Source organism: Emydura macquarii, unplaced genomic scaffold (genome assembly GCF_026122565.2).
Source record: "Emydura macquarii macquarii isolate MOO-44397 ecotype Brisbane River unplaced genomic scaffold, CSIRO-AGI_Emac_v2 contig_2617, whole genome shotgun sequence".
NCBI classification, from domain to species: Eukaryota; Metazoa; Chordata; order Testudines; family Chelidae; genus Emydura; species Emydura macquarii.
Genome location: NW_027132754.1, coordinates 48,404 through 66,476, shown reverse-complemented (window position 1 = coordinate 66,476; position 18,073 = coordinate 48,404). Strand labels below are relative to the sequence as shown.

General features: G+C 57.7%; 1 protein-coding gene across 1 annotated transcript in view; it reads left to right on the top strand.

Moving 5' to 3' along the window:
* The window catches only part of ADGRL1 (adhesion G protein-coupled receptor L1), a 78,860-nt gene that overhangs the window by 49,225 nt on the left and 11,562 nt on the right, over positions 1-18,073 (top strand). The window contains exons 5-9 of the mRNA XM_067563801.1: positions 4,105-4,119; positions 12,617-13,417; positions 15,331-15,645; positions 16,396-16,499; positions 16,738-16,923. Coding sequence (XP_067419902.1) covers positions 4,105-4,119; positions 12,617-13,417; positions 15,331-15,645; positions 16,396-16,499; positions 16,738-16,923 — 1,421 coding nt within the window. The remainder of the gene's footprint in view (positions 1-4,104; positions 4,120-12,616; positions 13,418-15,330; positions 15,646-16,395; positions 16,500-16,737; positions 16,924-18,073) is intronic.

Genomic DNA, 18,073 nt, shown 5'->3' with positions numbered 1-18,073 from the left:
TCGTGCTAACACGAAGCAAAGCATCATGGGAGTCGTGCTAACATGGAGCAAAGCATCATGGGAGTCACGCCAACCCTGTCAGGCCCCATTCAGCTCACCCCGACAAAAGCGTGCGTCCATCCTTGAACGCTTCAGGCGTCTTCTCACCCACAATGCCTTGCACCAGGCCGGGACAGCCAGCAGCCGAATCGCCCCCGCCGTGCAGCTCCTGCTCTCTCTGCTCCACGTTGCCCTCTGCCCTCAGGTGCGTCCCTTCCTGCTCTCCCAGGGTGCCCCAGTGCTGTTGATCTTTGGGGGTCGGGGCAGGGCAGGGGTGCAGAAAGCAGGGAGATGGGGGAGGGGACGGGGGGACCTTCGCGTGTCAAACTCCCCGCTTTCTTCCTTTTCAGCTGCCTTCATTCTAACCAACCGACCTATTTTCCTTCTTCAGGTGCCAATTGTGCTTGTGTTAATTGAATACGTTCAATTCTGACTGGGTTTTGTTTGGTTGGTTTTTTTATTATCTATTCAATTTATTTGGTGGGGGGGGTTATGAAAAATAGAATTGTTGTAATTGTGGAAATAGAAAAAAAAAACCCAACTTTTTTTCTCAGCTGTCTCCCCCTCACACACACCCCCTCTTCTCTCTCTCTTTTATTTCCTGTCACATTGTTTCTTTCCCTTCCTTCCCTCGGGATCTCGGAGCAGGGGCCGCCTCTGTTTTTTTCCACAAGGGATTTGTTAGGCATTGACAGCAGCTGTGTGTATTTCAGGCGAGGCCGGGGCAGTTACTCACAGGTTTATTATTATAGCAATGCCTAGAGACCTCAGCCCTGAGCCAGCCCCCCCTCCCCACTGTGACGCACGTTGCGCAGAGCCCCACCGAGAGCAGGACCCCGATTTTTCAGGGCACTGCGCAGATCCTGATTGAGTTTGGGCCAGCCAGCGTCCGGGCCTGGAGCTAAGAGCCGGGGCCCCCAGCAAACTCACCCCCTCCGCAGAGCGGCCCGGGGTGGCCCGTCTCCCGCCGGCAGCACCTGTCCGCACCAGCGGCCCCTCTCACCTCAAGCTTTTAATTCTTTTATCCTCCCGTTGTCACGGGAGCCGGGATTTGAGCCGGCTCACACAAATCCATTGGCAGCACGGCCATTCCCCCCCACCCCGCCAAGGGCCCCGGGGCTGGGTGCCGATTTGCGTCCTGCCCCGGCACAAACTCGCGTGGCTGGAGACTTTTGGCCCGGCTTCTTTGCTGCGACATCTTTTCTCGCTAATGAAGCATCTTAAGGCCCCTCCTGATCCCCTGGATGTTAATTTCCGGCTGGAGCTGTTTTTTCCCTTTCCAAAGCGCTATTTATAACTCACTTCCCCCTGTAGTTAATATACCCCCCTTCCCCCCGGCCCCTTGCCACAAATTCAGCAGCTTGGCATCAGCGTGGCCGCAGGATGTCGAGGGAGGTTATGCTGGTGTGAAGGCCGGGCCCAGTCCAGCCCTCGCGGCTCCCCCCTCGCTCCCCTCTGTCAGCCCTCGCGCCCTTCCGGAGCTGGCCCCGGAGTGAGTTCAGCGTAGCCGACCCTCAGCGCTGCCCCGCGCAGCTCACTGCCACCGGTGCAGGGCAACGAAGCCAGTGGAGAGTTAAAGTCAGACTGTAGCACTGCTGGATTGTCAGTCTGTCTATCCCCATTCACCTCCTCTACCCAGCTAGCCAGCCAGCCCCATACACATCAATCCATCCCCACACACACCCCTCAATCTGTCCAGCCAGCCCCCCCACATCTATCTATCCATCCAACCCCATACAGCTCCTCTCCTATCCATGCACCCACCTCCATACAAACCCCTCCATCCATCCATCCATCCATCCAGATACACTCCCTGTCCATCCATCCCCATACACAGCTAGCTAGCTATCTTCACACACCCCCAGTATCCATCTGTCTGTCCCCTATCACCTGCTCTGTCTATCCAGCCCCATACACCATCTGCCAGGCATCAGTGGCCTCTATTGGGGTAGAATTTCCCAGGGGGCAGGACCACCAGGCCAGCCCAGGCCCAGCTCCTCAGGACCCCCCCCCCCCCCCCCCTCAGGTCACGTCTCACAGCCAGGCCATGAATATACGTGTTGCTAAGGCGCCCCTGCCGGGTTGCGGCAAATTGGCGCGAACCAGGCCGTCAGTCCTCACCAAAATGCCAACCCGGAGAGTTCGCTGCTCTCTGCCTGAACTGCACTGGGGTCGGATCGGAGCCGGCGCCCCCCAGAGGGGAAAGGCCCCGTGTCCCATTCCCTGCCCCTCCCCTCCCCGAGCCAGCCTGTCTCCTGCCTTTGGGTCGGATCGGAGCCAGTTCCCCCCCAGAGAGGGAAATTTCCATTCAGAGCGTAGTTAAAAAACAAGGCCACTTATAGTTAGTCAGAACCAGAGTTCCCGGCACAAACACGCCACGAGTCCCCAGCCGGGGCAGCTCACGCTGACCCCTGGATTTCGGTGGGGCTGTGCTGATTCCCCAGGGACTTCAGTGGACTGAAGCAGCCATCTGTGGGCTCAGAGCTAGGAGGGTTCCTGCCACAGTTGGCAGGGTCAAGAGGGTAGCATAGCCTAATGGTGAGAGCAATGGACTGCGACTCCGGAGAGTTGGGCTCTATTCCTGGCTTTGCTAGGTGACCTGGGAGGAGTTGCTTCCCTGCTCTGTGCCTCAGTTTCCCCACTAGTCTAATGGGGATTGTGATCCTCACAGCCTTTGTAAAGCACTAGGGATTATCTGCGCAGGGTGTAGCCCTCAGAGATCAAGGCGCAGATGGAGCGTGGGCGAGGTGCAGTGGTGGGGAGGGCCCATCGATTGGCAGAACCTAATCCCAGTTTATGGAGCAGAGAGGTTTTTCCTCAGTGCGGTAGGAGCATTTTAAAGGCGACGAGAAAATGAGCTGGGGTTGCTGAGACTGAGAGACTGGGGTTTTTGGGAGGGTGACGTAGGGTGTGACAGATTTGTGCCTAGAAACTGCTCTCAACAGTGAGTCCTCAGTGCTAAGAAGGCTAATGGCATATTGGGCTGCATTAGTAGAAGCATTGCTAGCAGATCGAGGGAAGTGATTATTCCCCTCTATTTGGCACTGGTGAGGCCACATCTGGAGTATTGTGTCCAGTTTTGGGCCCCCCACTTTAGGAAGGATGTGGACAAATTGGAGAGAGTCCAGCAGAGGGGAACAAAAATGATGAGGGGGCTGGAGCACATGACTTATGAGGAGAGGCTGACGAAACTGGTCTTATTTAGTCTGCAGAAGAGAAGAATGAGGGGGATTTGATAGATAGAAGGGGTGTATAGGGATAGATAGATAGATAGATATTAAAAGGAACTATTCTGATCATCTACTCTGATCTGCATGATCCAGGCCAGGGAATGCTCCCTGTTACACCTAGGCAGGGGAGGGGGTTGACATTGACAAGACAGGATCCGTGTCAGCCTGACGCTAAGCAGCAGCAGATCAGCAGCTGAAGGTGGGGAAGGATGTCTACGGGCCTGAGCCTCTTCGCTCAGCCGAGATCCCAGAATCCTTGTTCCTCTGATTGATCGATCTATCCCCATATACAACCATCTATCTATCTATCTATCCCCATACACACCCATCCATCTCTCTCTATCTCCCACTGTCCTTTCTGTTCCTGGGATGCTCCGAGTTTTGCATTTGGGTTTTTTTAAATTATTATAATTTTGGGTTGTTGCGACATTTCTTATGATTTGATTTGCCTTGAGGGGGGCGGTTTTCTCAACGTTTCTCTTTCCAAGGGCGCCGCTGCTGGAGCGAAAAACCATTGAACCCTAAACACAAATCAAACTTGATTTATAAAATCCTCTGACAAAAAAATCCAAGACACGTTTTTCTCTCTCTCTCTCTCTCTCTCTCTCTGCCTAAATCAAGCAACAATTTTACAATTAAAAAGGGCGGGGGGTGGGCTCTGAAATGGGGTCGAAAGGGTGGGGTGGAAAAAGTTGCTATAAAGAAAAGGTTTCTTTGGGGCGGGGGGGGGGGGGGAAAGCAATTTAATCTCTTCTCTCTTTTTTTTTTCTTCTTTCCTTGCACTTTTTTTTTTTCAATCTATTTTTTTTCTTCTTTCTTCCGATGCTTAAAGTAGAAGTGGAACAAAAAGGTAAACAGAACATTACCAATGACCCCCTAAACCTAACACCTTGTTATATTCTCTGTGGCCATATTAAATGTGAATTCCGTCTCCTCTGATCCTACCTGATCCCTCTTTTCCTGACCTTCCTTTTTCCTCTCGGACCCTTCCCCCTTCCTTCCCCCTCCCCGATTTTCTCTCTCTGGTCTTGTTAATTCCAATTGGCCGCCCTAGCTAAAACCCAGGCCCCTTTAGCCACTCGCCCAATGCAAAAATACAAGCCACCAGCTCCCATCCAGAAAGGATTTTTGTAACCGACCTGGACTCCAAAGTCTGATCCATGATTCCTTGGCTCGCCTGCTCGGGGACGTGTGTGGGGGGGTAACCGTTAATGTCTGCGTGACTTTTTACCTCCTTCAGGGGAACTAGTCATAGGGGGGGGCTTCTTCTCCGTCTTTTTTTTTAATCATTCAACTGAGTTTCTCTGCTTCTCTGTTCATGTTTCCATGGCAACCAGTCGGGTATCTACCTCAGTCACCGGCTTTCTCTTTCTCCTCTTGATTTTGATTCTGTCTCTTTTTTATTATTATTATTTCCTAATTCCTTCTTTTTTCCCCCCTTCCCCTTTAACACGGAATTAAAAACAAAAAGCTACGTGGTGACAGGGAGCGGGGAGGGCGCTGCATGGTCCTGCAGGTTCACTGAGTTCTGGCTTTCAAAAAAAGTCCGTTAAAATCGGATTTCGATTGGCAAATTCGCTTTTTTGAATCCCTCTTCAGTGCGGAGGGGGTGGGGGGATCCATGGTTTCCGGTGCTTAATTGTTTCATCATGAGCCTACTGCCACCCCTGCTTGGGACAGCATCTAAGCCCCCGCTTCATGTTAAGAACATGCTTAAATCCGCCTGAAGTCCACAGGCCGTTAGCTCCCACTTCCGGGTATATTAGTCATATTATTTATTATTGATCATAATAATTAGTCCAGACATGTCCCATTAGAACATAAGCACATGCTCCAAGTAAAGAACCTGCTTAAATCAGAGTGAAATCAGTGGCACGTTGGCTTGCACTGAAAGTGATTTTATTCTTCTTCGTTGCCAGTTTTCAATTATGTGTTAATTGATACTGGCAATAATTAGGACAAAGTGATATTTTAAACGTGTCCCATCAGAACCAGAAGCACATGCACCACTGTTCCGCTTTAGAATGCTTTCCGACACCACACATAGGCGCTCCTAAACCCCTTGGGTCCTTTTGGAAAAATCTCCCGCTTTAATTTTATGTGACTTTGTCTCATTCTTCCCAGCTTCTCCTCTCTGTTAACCCCTGAAATGCTGTGCTAACGAGACAACGCACAACTAAAAAAAAAAAGAAACCTGATTTGTGTGTATATATATATATGTGTGTGTATACATATATATTTATATATAAACGCTTTTTTAACACTAATAATAGCAATCTGTTGGCTACGTTTGTTTGTTTTTTGTTTGTTTTTACTAACCACTTTAATATGGAATTTTGTATTATTTCTTTTTATTCTTTTTTTGGTTCCTTTATTTCTTTTCTTCCGATAAATCCAGGGTTTTGGGCTTCGTCTTATTTTTTTTCCTGCCTGTTAAAAGAAATTAAATTAAACAAAAGCCGCAATCATGGTCTTTAACTCAATCTGTTCTTGCCAGCTGGGGCGGGGAGTCAATTGATTTGATTCTTTATTTCTTTATTTTAATTTGACCATCTCGGCTCTTTGTGGAGGTGTCTAGTTTTACGTAAGTACCAGGAGCGGCAGGTAGAAAACGAGCTTTTCTAACGAGCATTGGGGCTGTCAGAGGCAGCAGTAGGAAGCCAGTAAATTAACAAATTGATAATTGCTCAGAGACAACAGCAAAAAAAAAAAAAAAAAAAGCCAGGCTTGATTCTTTCCAATCCATGTTTTTCTCTCTCTTTCTCTTGGCTTATTTTTGTATTTCCGAATACACTGGGGCAGGGAAGGAGGAGATATAAGTATTTATTTTTGCTGGGGGCGTTAAATATGCTTTTTTCCCACAGGTCCAGCAAGGATTCCATGGTTTGGGGGAGTTAAAAATCTTCCTGATGTGATTTTTTTTGTGTTTTATGTTTATTGCTTCCTTGTCCATTTCCGCCCCGGCTGGCTCCGAGCTCTCTTCTCCTAAGCTGAATTGTCTTTGACCCCCCCCCATTCCCACCCCCTGTGCACCCAGGAGGGATCGAAACCAGCTAACCCACCCTCACCCCATCTTTAACAATGTGTTTCTCCTCCTCCCGCCAGGAGCCATCCATCCATCCATCCCACCTCACCACCCCCAGCCTGGGCCGTGGGGCCAGCCCAACTGAACCTGTGAGTCTCAGAGAGGAGTCTATGGTCGCCCCAGAGTGGGACAGGAACAGGGTCAGATCCCACCGCTGGGGCTAGAGCCCTGATCCTTGGGTAGCAGCATGGCCCAGCACCTAAGCTAAAGAGGATTTCTGCTGGTTTGCGCTAGCAGAAGAACCTTTACCCTTCCGTGGCCTGTGTCACCAGAGGGTGACACCACACGCACCCACGCACACGTATTCCGCTGTGCATGCACAGACCACATGAGCCCATGCACACATGTAAACATGCATGCCCACAGGAACATGCATGCACATGCCAGCCGGCACCCACACGGGCACACTTCACGTGCATGGGAACATGCGCACACATGCCAACAGGCCCACCCAGGAACACGCACTCCCATGGATGGCCGGGCATGCACGTAGGAACACACGTGCCCACACGCGGGAGCACATGCATCGCAATATACGTACCCTGCACACACTCTCTGCTTGCATCCCCCAGTGCGGCTCTCCCTTGACTGTCAGAGCATTGGCCTGGATTTACACCCCCCTGCAAAAGAGAATTTACCCCAAGCCTGGGGAAGCTGGGCAGCAGAGAGGGGCCGAGGGTGGCACCAGGGGGCTGCGCTAGGGAGACGGGAGTGGGCGTGTTACAAATTTCAGGGGAGGCGCAGACACCCCGGAACCACCCACATGCCCCTGGCTCAGAGGAGCCAGTGCTGGCTGGCTGGCTGCATCATCTCCTCTTCCCCCGTCTCTTTGCTGCCCCTGGCTGGCAGGAACTGGGCGGTGCATGGAACAGGCTGGAAGGGAACCCCTCTGGGGCAGCCCAGGGGGCAGGTGTGGATGATAGCAGGGAAAGACCCAGGGCTGCCAGAGGCATGAGGGTGAGACCAAAGGGTCCCTGCAGCCGGAGCTCACAGGTTCTGGGGGAAAGGCCCCACGTCCTGCCTGCTCGTCCCACCAGGCTGCCCCCTGAACCCCAGCTCGATAACGACCTTCTGTGCTGGCAGAGGAAACCCCGCTGGAGACCCGCGTGAGCATGTGCGTGTGACGCACGTTGGAGTTCAATGGACACACCGGCCACACTGACGCGGGGAGGACGTGCGGGGTGGCAGTACCCCCCCTCCGGCTTGGGCTGTCTTGATTCCTTGCGGGGTGGGGCGTGCCTCGAGCAGGTTAGCTCAGATCTCAACCCCAGATGTACCCTCGGGGGTGCAGGGAGCTGGCCCTGGCTGTCGAAAGGACAAAAGCGTCCCGTTGAGTCCGTAAGACTGGAATATGGACCAGATGGGCTGCCTGGGCATAGATAGATAGATAGGGTGTATGAGGATTGTTGTTCCCCCCAGTTTTTCCCCATCCTCCAATTAAATGGGTGTTTTCCCCTCCCAGAAGAGCCAACGGGGCACTTGCAGGGGGCGTGAACAGCAGGGCAGGTTGTGGGGTGGTTCCATCCGTCCCCCCATCTGGGCTCCCCCATGGACCTCTGCCTGCTGCCGTCTATCACAATTAGCCACAGAGCCGTTTGCCAGCGGGGCTGCGGGATTTGCTGGCTGTTGTACCAGGCTCGGCGGTGTCAGGCGCTCGGTCTGTGTCGCTGACCGCAGAGAAGGGTCAACGGGGACTTGATCACGGTGCATGGGGAGAAGGGAGCCAGGGAGGAAACGTGGTCGAGCGGTTAGGGGCTCGTGATGGGTTCAGCTCCTGCCAGACTCCCCATGGGATGTGGGACAAATCCCTCAGTCTCTCTGGTTTGTGTGGTAGCATCCAGGTGCCCCAGTCACAGCCCAGCGCCCCATCGTGCCAGGTGCTGTACCAACCCAGAGGAGAGAATATGAACGAATAGCAGTTGCCTGTCTCACAAGAGTAGTGGGCGGATCAATAATGTAATAATTGTGAAGCGCTCCAATACTATGTGACTGGGGCCAGAGAGTTTAGGTAGGCGGGTGATGTGCATGGGGATGGATAGAGGGGTAGTGTGTTGGGGGATGGGTGGATAGAGGAGGGGTGTGTGTGCAGAGGTAGGTCCGGAGTGTACGGGGATGGATGAGGGGCGTGTGCGGGGGTAGGTCGGGGTGTAGGGGGGATGGATGGATGGTTGGGGGTGTAGGGGATGGATGGTGTGTGCAGGGGTAGGTTGGGGGTGTATGGACGGATGGATGGATGGGGTGTGTGTGCAGGGATGGACATGGGCAGAGATACAGAGATGGTGTTTAGATGGCTCGAGGGGTGTGTGCGGGGGTAGGTCGGGATGTGTAGGGTAGATGGATGAGGTGTGTGCAGGGCAGGTTGGCGGGGGTGGGGTGGATGGATGAGGTGTGTGCAGGGCAGGTCAGGGATATACGGGGATGGATGGCTAGAAGGACATGGGCAGGGATACAGAGCTGGGGTTTAGATGGATGGAGGGGTGGTGTGTTGGGGGATGGGTGGATAGAGGAGGGGCGTGTGCAGGGGTAGGTCGGGGGTGTACAGGGATGGACATGGGCAGGGATACAGAGCTGGGGTTTAGATGGGTCGAGGAGCGTGCGCGGGGGGAGATAGGAGATCTTAGGGAGCCGTTAATCTAGCATCGGGTCTCTAGGAAGGATGGAAGCTCACAGTGAAACCAGCCACGTCAGTCCCCTGGGCCATGCTGGGACGTAGCGGGGCTGCTGTGATTCCTCCATGTCCCAGTGGGAGCAGTGGGTGAAAAGTGGGGCTGTTGGGTCCCTGGGTACCATGTTGATGGGGCCGACAATGGGCCCCGTGGCCGGTTGGCAGGGTGGGGGGTGGAAGAGCCACAGGAACCACTGGAGGCCTGGAGCCCTGCCTTGCGAGGAGCATGGAGGAGCGGGCCGGCCTCTGGGAGAGAAGGACAGAGGGGATTCAGTCACAGTCCCGGGCCAAGAGCAGGGGGCTGCTCAGTCTCACAGACACAGGCGGAGCAAGAGCCAGCAGCCGGAAGCTGGACAAATTCAGACTGGACGCATTTTTAACTGTGATGGGGAATTAACTGTGGGAACAACAGACCAAAGGCTGTGGTGGCTTCTCCATCTCAGATAGATAGATAGATAGATACGGGGGGTGTATAGGGATAGATAGATTTGCCCAAGGACACCCAGAGGCAGCAGCAAACCCAGATATGCACCCAGGAGTCCTGATTCCCAGCCTATTTGCTAACCTGGGAGATTGCCTAGTGGTTAGAGCAGTCAGGGCTGGGAGCCAGGACTCCTGGGTTCTCTCCCCAGCACTGCCACTGAGTCACCATGTGACCCTGGGCAAGTCCCTTCCTCTCAGGCCTTTCCCCCTGTCGCTAGAAGTGAGGTCACAGGATGGAGTTCGCCTGTGCCCAGAGAAGGGTTATTTATTACCCACCAGGCTGCGGGCAATAAAGCATTGCAGCAAACCAGGGCGAGGTGCATTGTGGGAAGGGGCCCCAAGGGGACTGTGCTCCAAGAGCTGCAGAGACCTCCCCGGGTCCCGTCGCCCCTCGTGCCAAAGGCTCCTGTCGTGATTCTCACCTGTGCGAACGCCCACAGCAAGGGATAGGCAGCAGGGGCAGCGACCCGAGCGCAGGAGGGGTTAATTCCACCGGCGGTCAGCAGGGGGGTGGTGTCGCTGGCAATCCGGTCCTGCCCCCATGGAATTATTGCCGAGAGGTTCCCGCTGCTGCACGTGCCGGAGCCTGTCTAGACACAGGCCTCCCGGGCTGGCACGGCCCATGGGACTGGAGGCGGCTGGCGCCACGGGCACTCGGCCCATCCTGCACGCGTGGAGCAGCTAAACCCAGAGCAGAGGATTTGCTTGGCTCCAGATCGGGTCCCTCCCAGCCACCGGCCGCATCCCTTTCCCCATCCCCCCACCGCTGTGTCGGCAGCGGATGAGGGACACGCCAGCCCTGATGGGAGCTGGGCTTGGCGGGGGCGGGGAGTGGTGTGAGGCCCCCCGTGACCAGCCGCCCCCGCCCCGACGGGGAGCTTGATCCCACCCTCACGCTCCCACCCCCCAAGGGAGGCGGTGCCCTTCATATTGACCCTGCCCACTGTTAACTCTGTCTCCCCCTCTGGCCGCCTGAGGGATTGCGCCCAAACCTGCCATCCCCACGGCAGATCCTCTGCTCTGGCTCGGGGGCCTCATTTCTCTACCTGCAGCGCTAACCCACCCCCACCCTCGTTTTCTTCCCCAGCCTCTCTCCAGCTGGCCCGAGACACACGGCGGACGGTCACACTTCCCCCCTTCCCCCCCCCCAGCCTCCCTGCTCCGTCTTCCTCGCTAACAACGTTTTCCTCCTGGCTTGGAACCCAAGATCCTTCCCCCAGATCACGTCTGAGTTGGGGGGGGGGGTGTCTGCTCGCTATCTCACCCCACCCCCTGCTCTCCATCGCTCCCTGCTGTCACTTTACCCCCACCCCCCATGTGCACCAGTTCTCATGACTCATGCTGATCTGAATCAAACCTGGCTGTTAAGGTCGCTCCAAAGGCATCCAGGGTGGGGCGAGGTCTGGGAGGATGGAGGGGCTGGCGGTGGGTAGCAGACCAGACTGCTTTGATCTTCTGTCCTCCTTCCATCAGCTGTTCGTCCCAGGAGGGAATCCAGCACCGGCTGCTAACCCCACAGGCCGCTGGTCCCAGAATCTTTTCGAGGGGCAGTATCTCTCTGCAGGGTTCTACGCTAACGCTTCCCTGCCCCCCAGAGCCATGGGACACCCCCTTAGCCTCCCACGCCCAGCGAGACGCCGGCTGGAGACAGGATCCAAACCGGGGCTCTGCCGCTGTTCCTTTTGAATTGGCAAAATGTTGGATCTTTGCTTTGTTTATTTTTCATCCCAACGGAGTCCCCCATCCCCAAATCGGTGTCACTCCACTCAATGGGTAGGAACAGGGGCTAGAGTCCATCACCTGCCCAGCCCTCCTTCCAAGGGGAAAGGCTTTTTTTCCTGAAGAATCTCCGAAGACGGGGAGAATCTGGAGGAATGTTAATCAGAGAGGAGTGGTGTTTAGTGGTTAGAGCAGCGGGGGAAGGGGGGCTAGGGGTCAGGACTCCTGGGTTCTGCTCCAAGCTCTGGAAGGGGTGTGGAGTCTAGTGGGGTAGAGATCAGGAGTCAGGACTCCTGGGGTCTATTCACAGCTGTGGGAAGGTGGCCTAGTGGGTAGGGTAGGGGGCTGTCAGTCAGGATTTCTGGATTTCATTCCTACCTCCTTGAGGACATGGGAGCCTAGTGGTGAAGCGGGAGGGGCTGGGAGGCTGGACTCCTGAATTTGGAGGTAGCATCTGACAATGGTTAGAGCAGGAGTCAAGACTCCTGGGTTGTATCCCCCGCTTGTCTCTTTGAAGGATGCTCTGTGCCTCAGTTTCCCCACCTATTAAGATGCAGATGATAGTGCTGCCCCGGCTCCCAGAGGGAGGGAGAATCAGCTAAGATCACGGGCTGGTTGATTGCTGACTTTTCACCATCGCCCTTTAGTTACTGGAGCTAAGCTAGGGTTCCCCTGAGAACCCCTGGCTCACGAAGCCGGAGACCAGCTCCATCGAGGGGCCTGATCCTGTTCACCCTGCAGCCTGGGCAGTCATTGGCAAATGGGCTAGATCCCCCATTGGAGCACATGCCTTCGCTCCATTGGTGTCCATGTGATTCTGCCCAGCTGAGGATCTGCCCCCCGCTTCCCTCCCCACTTTCTGCCAGCGTAAACGAATCGCCCCTGGTGCAGGGTGCAGGGCCCCAACCGGGCCCCGTGGCGTTCGGGCTGGCTCTGTGAAACCAGACCCAGTTCCAGTGGGGCCGTCCCTGCCCATGCGTCGCTGGCCCCCGCTCTCTGGAGCAAATGACCACGCTCCCCTTACCCTGCGATCGGGCAGGCCGCCCCCTCCCAAATTTGTCTCTTCCTTTCGATCTGGGTTCTCCCCCCCCTCTCCTTGACAATGCCCCCCGCTTTCCCGCACCACCCCACCAAAAAGTAGCCTCCCCCCCGGAAGCCATCCCTGCTGAATAACAGAGATAAATCACCTGTGCCTGCAGCTGTCCTCAGAACCGAGTGTTGATTTTCATTCCTCCAGCCAACAGCCTGTTACAAATTTATTCTTTCTTTTCTTTTCTCTCTTTCTTTCTTTCTCTCTGTCTCTTGTTCTATCGCTGGCTCGCTCTCTTGATCCTCCTCTTCCCCCCCCCCCACTTGCCCAAATCTCCCTCCCCTCCCTGCTCCCCCCCTCCCCAGTATTCGTTTGCCCGGGGACCCTACAGAAGGTGCTGGAGGCCACGTCCACCCACGAGTCGGAACATCAGTCGGGCGCCTGGTGCAAAGACCCGCTGCAAGCCGGCGACCGGATCTACGTCATGCCCTGGATCCCCTACCGGACGGACACGCTGACGGAATACGCCTCGTGGGAGGACTACGTGGGCGCCCGCCACACCACCACCTACCGGCTGCCCAACCGCGTGGACGGCACGGGCTTCGTGGTGTACGACGGGGCCGTCTTCTACAACAAGGAGCGGACGCGCAACATCATCAAGTACGACCTGCGGACCCGCATCAAGAGCGGCGAGACGGTGATCAACACGGCCAACTACCACGACACCTCGCCCTACCGCTGGGGGGGCAAGACCGACATCGACCTGGCCGTGGACGAGAACGGCCTGTGGGTCGTCTACGCCACCGAAGGCAACAACGGGCGGCTGGTGGTCAGCCAGCTGAACCCCTACACCCTGCGCTTCGAGGGCACCTGGGAGACGGGCTACGACAAGCGCTCGGCCTCCAACGCCTTCATGGTGTGCGGGGTGCTGTACGTGGTGCGCTCCGTCTACGTGGACGACGACAGCGAGGCCGCCGGCAACCGGGTCGACTACGCCTTCAACACCAACCTGAACCGGGAGGAGCCGGTCGCCCTGGCCTTTCCCAACCCCTACCAGTACGTCTCCTCCGTGGATTACAACCCCCGTGACAACCAGCTCTACGTCTGGAACAACTACTTCGTGGTGCGCTACGCTCTGGAGTTTGGGCCCCCCGACCCCAGCACAGGTGAGCACGGGCCTCCCCTTGGCCAGCCCCGTGGGGTCCTGCTGGGCACCGCCAGCCCCAGGAGGAGCAGACCAGGAGGAGAGATGGGGCTCCTGGGTTCTAACCCTGGCTCCGGGAGGGGAGCGGGGTCTAGTGGTTAGAGCGGGGGGGCTGGGAGTCAGGACTCCAGAGCGCTGTCTGCAGCCCTGGGAGGGGAGTGGGGTCTAGGGAGCAGGGTTTGGGAAGGGGGAGCCTCTCAGAAGAGGGCTGTGGGAGGAGGAGCAGAGAAAGCCCCCTCCCAGTGTGGGGCGGAGGGGGCTGTGGGTGGGAGGGGCCTTCTCAAACCTCTTGGGGTGCAGGGCAAGTCCCCAGGGATCATCCCCCCCCCCCCCCCCAGTCCCCTCAGCTTTGGTGACAGCTCCACCAGCCCCACACGGGGAGCCAAGGCCCCCTCCTGCCCTGACAAGGATCCCCGCCGGGGTGGGCTGGTCACGCCGAGCCCCCCACGGCCGGGCCCTGCTGAGCCAGCAGCTCTGGGCCTTGTTCTCTGCCACAGGCAATTAATTATCTCCACGCCACCATCCGCCCTCACCTCACAAAGCATCCGCTGCAGCCCCCCTCCCCGCCCCCCCACTCTGGGACACACAGAGGGGGCGTCCCTTTTAGAGGCTCCCCTGCCCAGCCCCTCCCCAGGGAGCCCAGGGTGGGGGTGTCAGACTGAATGGGGGGAGGAGGGGGCAGGGATCAGTCAAACCATGAGTTGTACAAAGGGGATGTGAACCCAGGCATCCGGGAGCAAAGGCAAAGGGCAGGGTGGGGGTGGGGGTGTTACTGGCTCGGTGACGCCCCAGCGTCGGCACCCATGGGTGGGGGGGGGAGGAGGGAGAGAGAAATGGGGGGTGGGGGAAGGTGCCGGATGGGTGGCATGTGAGCCCCTTTCGGGAGCCGGCTGGGTCCCTGTTTTGGAGGGGACACCCAAGCGCGCAGCCTGAGCTGCCAGATAAGCCCCCCGCCACCCCCCCGATGCAGCGGGAGGGGGCCCAGCGGGGCAGGAGCAGTCAGGTTCTGGCAGCCAGACCTCCAGCCCCCAACCCGCAGCCTCCAGCCCCTCTGCCTGTGCCACGGCTCTGGAAGTGGGGGTGCTCGATGCAGGGTCCCCCAATCCCTCCCTGTGGAGCCTGCCGGAGGGGAACCCAGAGCCCCCCCAGTCCGGCCCCCCGGATGAAAAAGGCGGAGGCAGTGGCACGTGCGTTCTATGGGTCACAGAGTTGGGGGCGTTCTCTCCATCCCCCCACACTCAGGGGCAGGGCTTGTGGGAGTGGGGAGAGCTGGGCAGCACCCCTAGGGCGAGGAGAGACGCCCCCCCATGGGGAGGTCACAGCCGGGCCCCACCAGTGGAGGAACCAAAATGTCTGCTCTCAGGTGTGAGAGGGGCGGGGGGGGAGGCCACAGCTCTTCACAAATTGAGGGGGTGGGGAGGAATGGGGGGGCTCATAGGAGCATGGGGGGGTTGGCTGGAGATGTCTGGGGGTTGGGGAGGACTTCTGGGGCACCGGCAAGGGGGTTGGGGGCAGGTTTCAGGGGGATCTGGGGGGGGCCTTTCAGGGGGGCAGACTCAAGGGGGTGCTGTAGGTGTTGGGGGAGTCTTGGGGGGTTGGGGGGAAATTGTGGTGGATTGGTCTGATGGGGAGGGACCCACAGGAATCTATGGGGCAGGGGTCATGGGGATTTGGGTGCATGGTGTCAGTGGGGCTGGGTGTTGGGGGGAGGGTCTCAGGTGTGTGAGGGGGTCCCAGGGCTGTGAGTGGCAGTGGGGGACTCAGGGTAGGGGGGGTCCCAGGGCCGTACGGAGGGTGAGGGGAACCGGGGCGGGGAGGGTTCCAGGGCCATGGGGGGGCATCTGGGTCTCTAACACTCCCTCCTCCCTCCCCCAGGCCCCGTCACCTCCACGCCGCTCAGCACCACCACCACGGTGCGGCCCACCACGGTCACCACCACGGCCTCGCCCGCCGCCACCACCACGGCCCGCCGGGCCCCCCTCACCACCCACCCCATCGGCGCCATCAACCAGAAGGGCACCGAGCTGCACCCCGTCACGGCCGCCGCCCCCAGCACCCGCAAGCCCCCCTCCTCCAACCAGCACGTCTCCCCCGAGCTCTTCTGCGAGCCCAAGGAGGTCAGGCGGGTCCAGTGGCCGGCCACGCAGCAGGGGATGCTGGTGGAGCGGCCGTGTCCCAAGGGCACCAGAGGTAAAGGGCGGCCGGGGACGAGGCAGGGGGCATTGGCCGGCAGGGAAGACGAGGGGGGTGTCCGGTGGGTAGAGTGTGGGAGGGGTTGGGAGTCAGGACTCCTGGGTTTTCTCCCCATCTCTGGGGGAGGGGGGAGGAGGGTGCAGTGGTTAGAGCGCGAGACCAGGTTCCAGGACTCCTGGATTCCCTCCCTAGCTCTGGCCCCGTTTCGCTGAGCAGCCTAGGGCTGAGTCCACCCCTGGGTGGAGAATCGTGGCACAGTAACTGCCTGGCGCCGGTGCGGGGGACCAGAGGGGGCTCAGCGCTGCACAGCCAGAGCCTGCAGCCAGCATCAAGCTGCCCCGTGCCCACAGCTCACAGGCTATGCCCCTCTGTGCTGGAACAGGGGTGCCCCTGCGCAGACTAGGGCTGCAGCCACAACCTGGGAGCGGGTAGGGTGAGACCCCGCTCCTTCTCCCTGCTAGGGGAGCGCTCCCTCTGCTTGCAGCTATAGTAGGGCCTTTATACCCTCTGCCAGCCTGACCCCTAGAGGGCCATGTGGCCGCACAAAAGGGGCAGCTGCTGCCTCTTCAGGCACTGCACCCCCCAGGTCAGAGGCATCCAGAGCCCACATACCCCTAGGAGTGTGGATGGGCCCTGCCTACACTGCGGTCTCTGGGGTTGGGCCGCCAGGGGGCTAATGAAAGACTCCCTCGCCCCCGCGCCATCTCCCTTCCCCGGCGCCTCCCGCCTCCCTCTCTCTGCCCACAGGAATCGCCTCCTTCCAGTGCCTGCCAGCCCTGGGGATCTGGAACCCGCGTGGCCCCGACCTCAGCAACTGCACCAGCCCCTGGGTCAACCAGGTGGCACAGAAGGTATCACTGTCCTGCCCCGCGTGCCCTCCGCCCTCTCCATGCCCACTGCCCTCCCCTGTGGGGCGGGATCTGGCGGGTAGCTCGTACCATATGAGGGGTGCATTTGGGGTACTCAGACCCTGCGGGAGACTAGAGGGGGTCACTTGTACCCTGAGGGGCTCATACCCTGCGAGGGGAGAGCTGGGCCGGGCACCGGGCTCCCCAGGGCTGATCGGGGTCACCCTCCCTATCCCGGCAGATCAAGAGCGGGGAGAATGCAGCCAACATCGCCAGCGAGCTGGCCCGGCACACGCGGGGGCCCATCTACGCCGGCGACGTCAGCTCCTCCGTCAAGCTGATGGAGCAGCTGCTGGACATCCTGGACGCCCAGCTGCAAGCGCTGCGCCCCATCGAGAGGGAGTCGGCTGGCAAGAACTACAACAAGGTGAGGGCGGCTGGGAGCCAGGACTCCTGGGTGCTACCCCCAGCTCTGGGAGGGGAGCGGGCTCTAGTGGTCAGAGCAGGGGGCTGGGAGCCAGGACTCCTGGGTTCTGTCACTGACAGTGACCTTGGGTGAATCACTTCCCCCTCATTCTGTGCCTCAGTTTCCCCATCTGTAAGCGAGGCTAATGCTACCTAGGTGACAGGCTGTAGGGAGGGGTCTGTGCAGGTTTGCTCTGGGATGCCCAGGCAGGGCCTATGTAGGTAACCCCCTACGCGGGAGCCCTATGGAATCCCTTCCACCCCATATGCCATGGCATCTCTCTCATCCCATCACATCTCACAGAGGAAGGTGCCTTCAGGAGCAGGAGTGTTGTAAGCAAGACATGAGAAGTAATTCTTCTGCTCTACCCTGTGCTGATTAGGCCACAGCTGGAGGATTGTGTCCAGTTCTGGGCTCCACGTTTCAGGAAAGATGGGGGCAAATTGGAGAAAGTCCAGAGAAGAAGAACAACAACAAAAAAATGACGAAAGGTCTAGAAAACACGACCTGTGAGGGCAGACTGAAAGAACGGGCTTTGTTTAGTCTGGAGAAGAGAAGAGGGAGGGGGGAGATGAGAACATTTTTCAAGCACATAAAAGGTTGTTACCATGAGGAGAGAGAAAAAATGTTCTTAGCCTCTGAGGACAGGACAAGAAGTGGGGGAGGTCTAGGTTGGATATTAGGGAAAAAAATTTCCCGAGGAGGGTGGTGAAGCACTGGAATGGGTTACCTAGGGAGGTGGGGGAATCTCCATCCTTAGGGGTTTTTACGACCCGGCTTGACAAAGCCCTGGCTGGGATGATTTAGTTGGGTTGGTCCTGCTTTGAGCAGGGGGTTGGACTAGATACCTCCTGAAGTCCCCTAATCTTCTCTGATTCTCTGATTCTAAGAAGCAAAGGGCTTTAATTGCAGCAAAGGCGGTTTAGGTTGGACATTAGAAAAATACTTCCTAACCGTCGGGATAATTAAGCCCTGGAATAAATTGCCGAGGGAGGTTGTGGAATCTCATCATTGGAGGATTTTAAGAGCAGGTCAGACAAACACCTGTCTGGGGTCGTCTAGATAATACGTAGTCCTGCCTTGAGTGCCGGGGACTGGACTAGGTGACCTT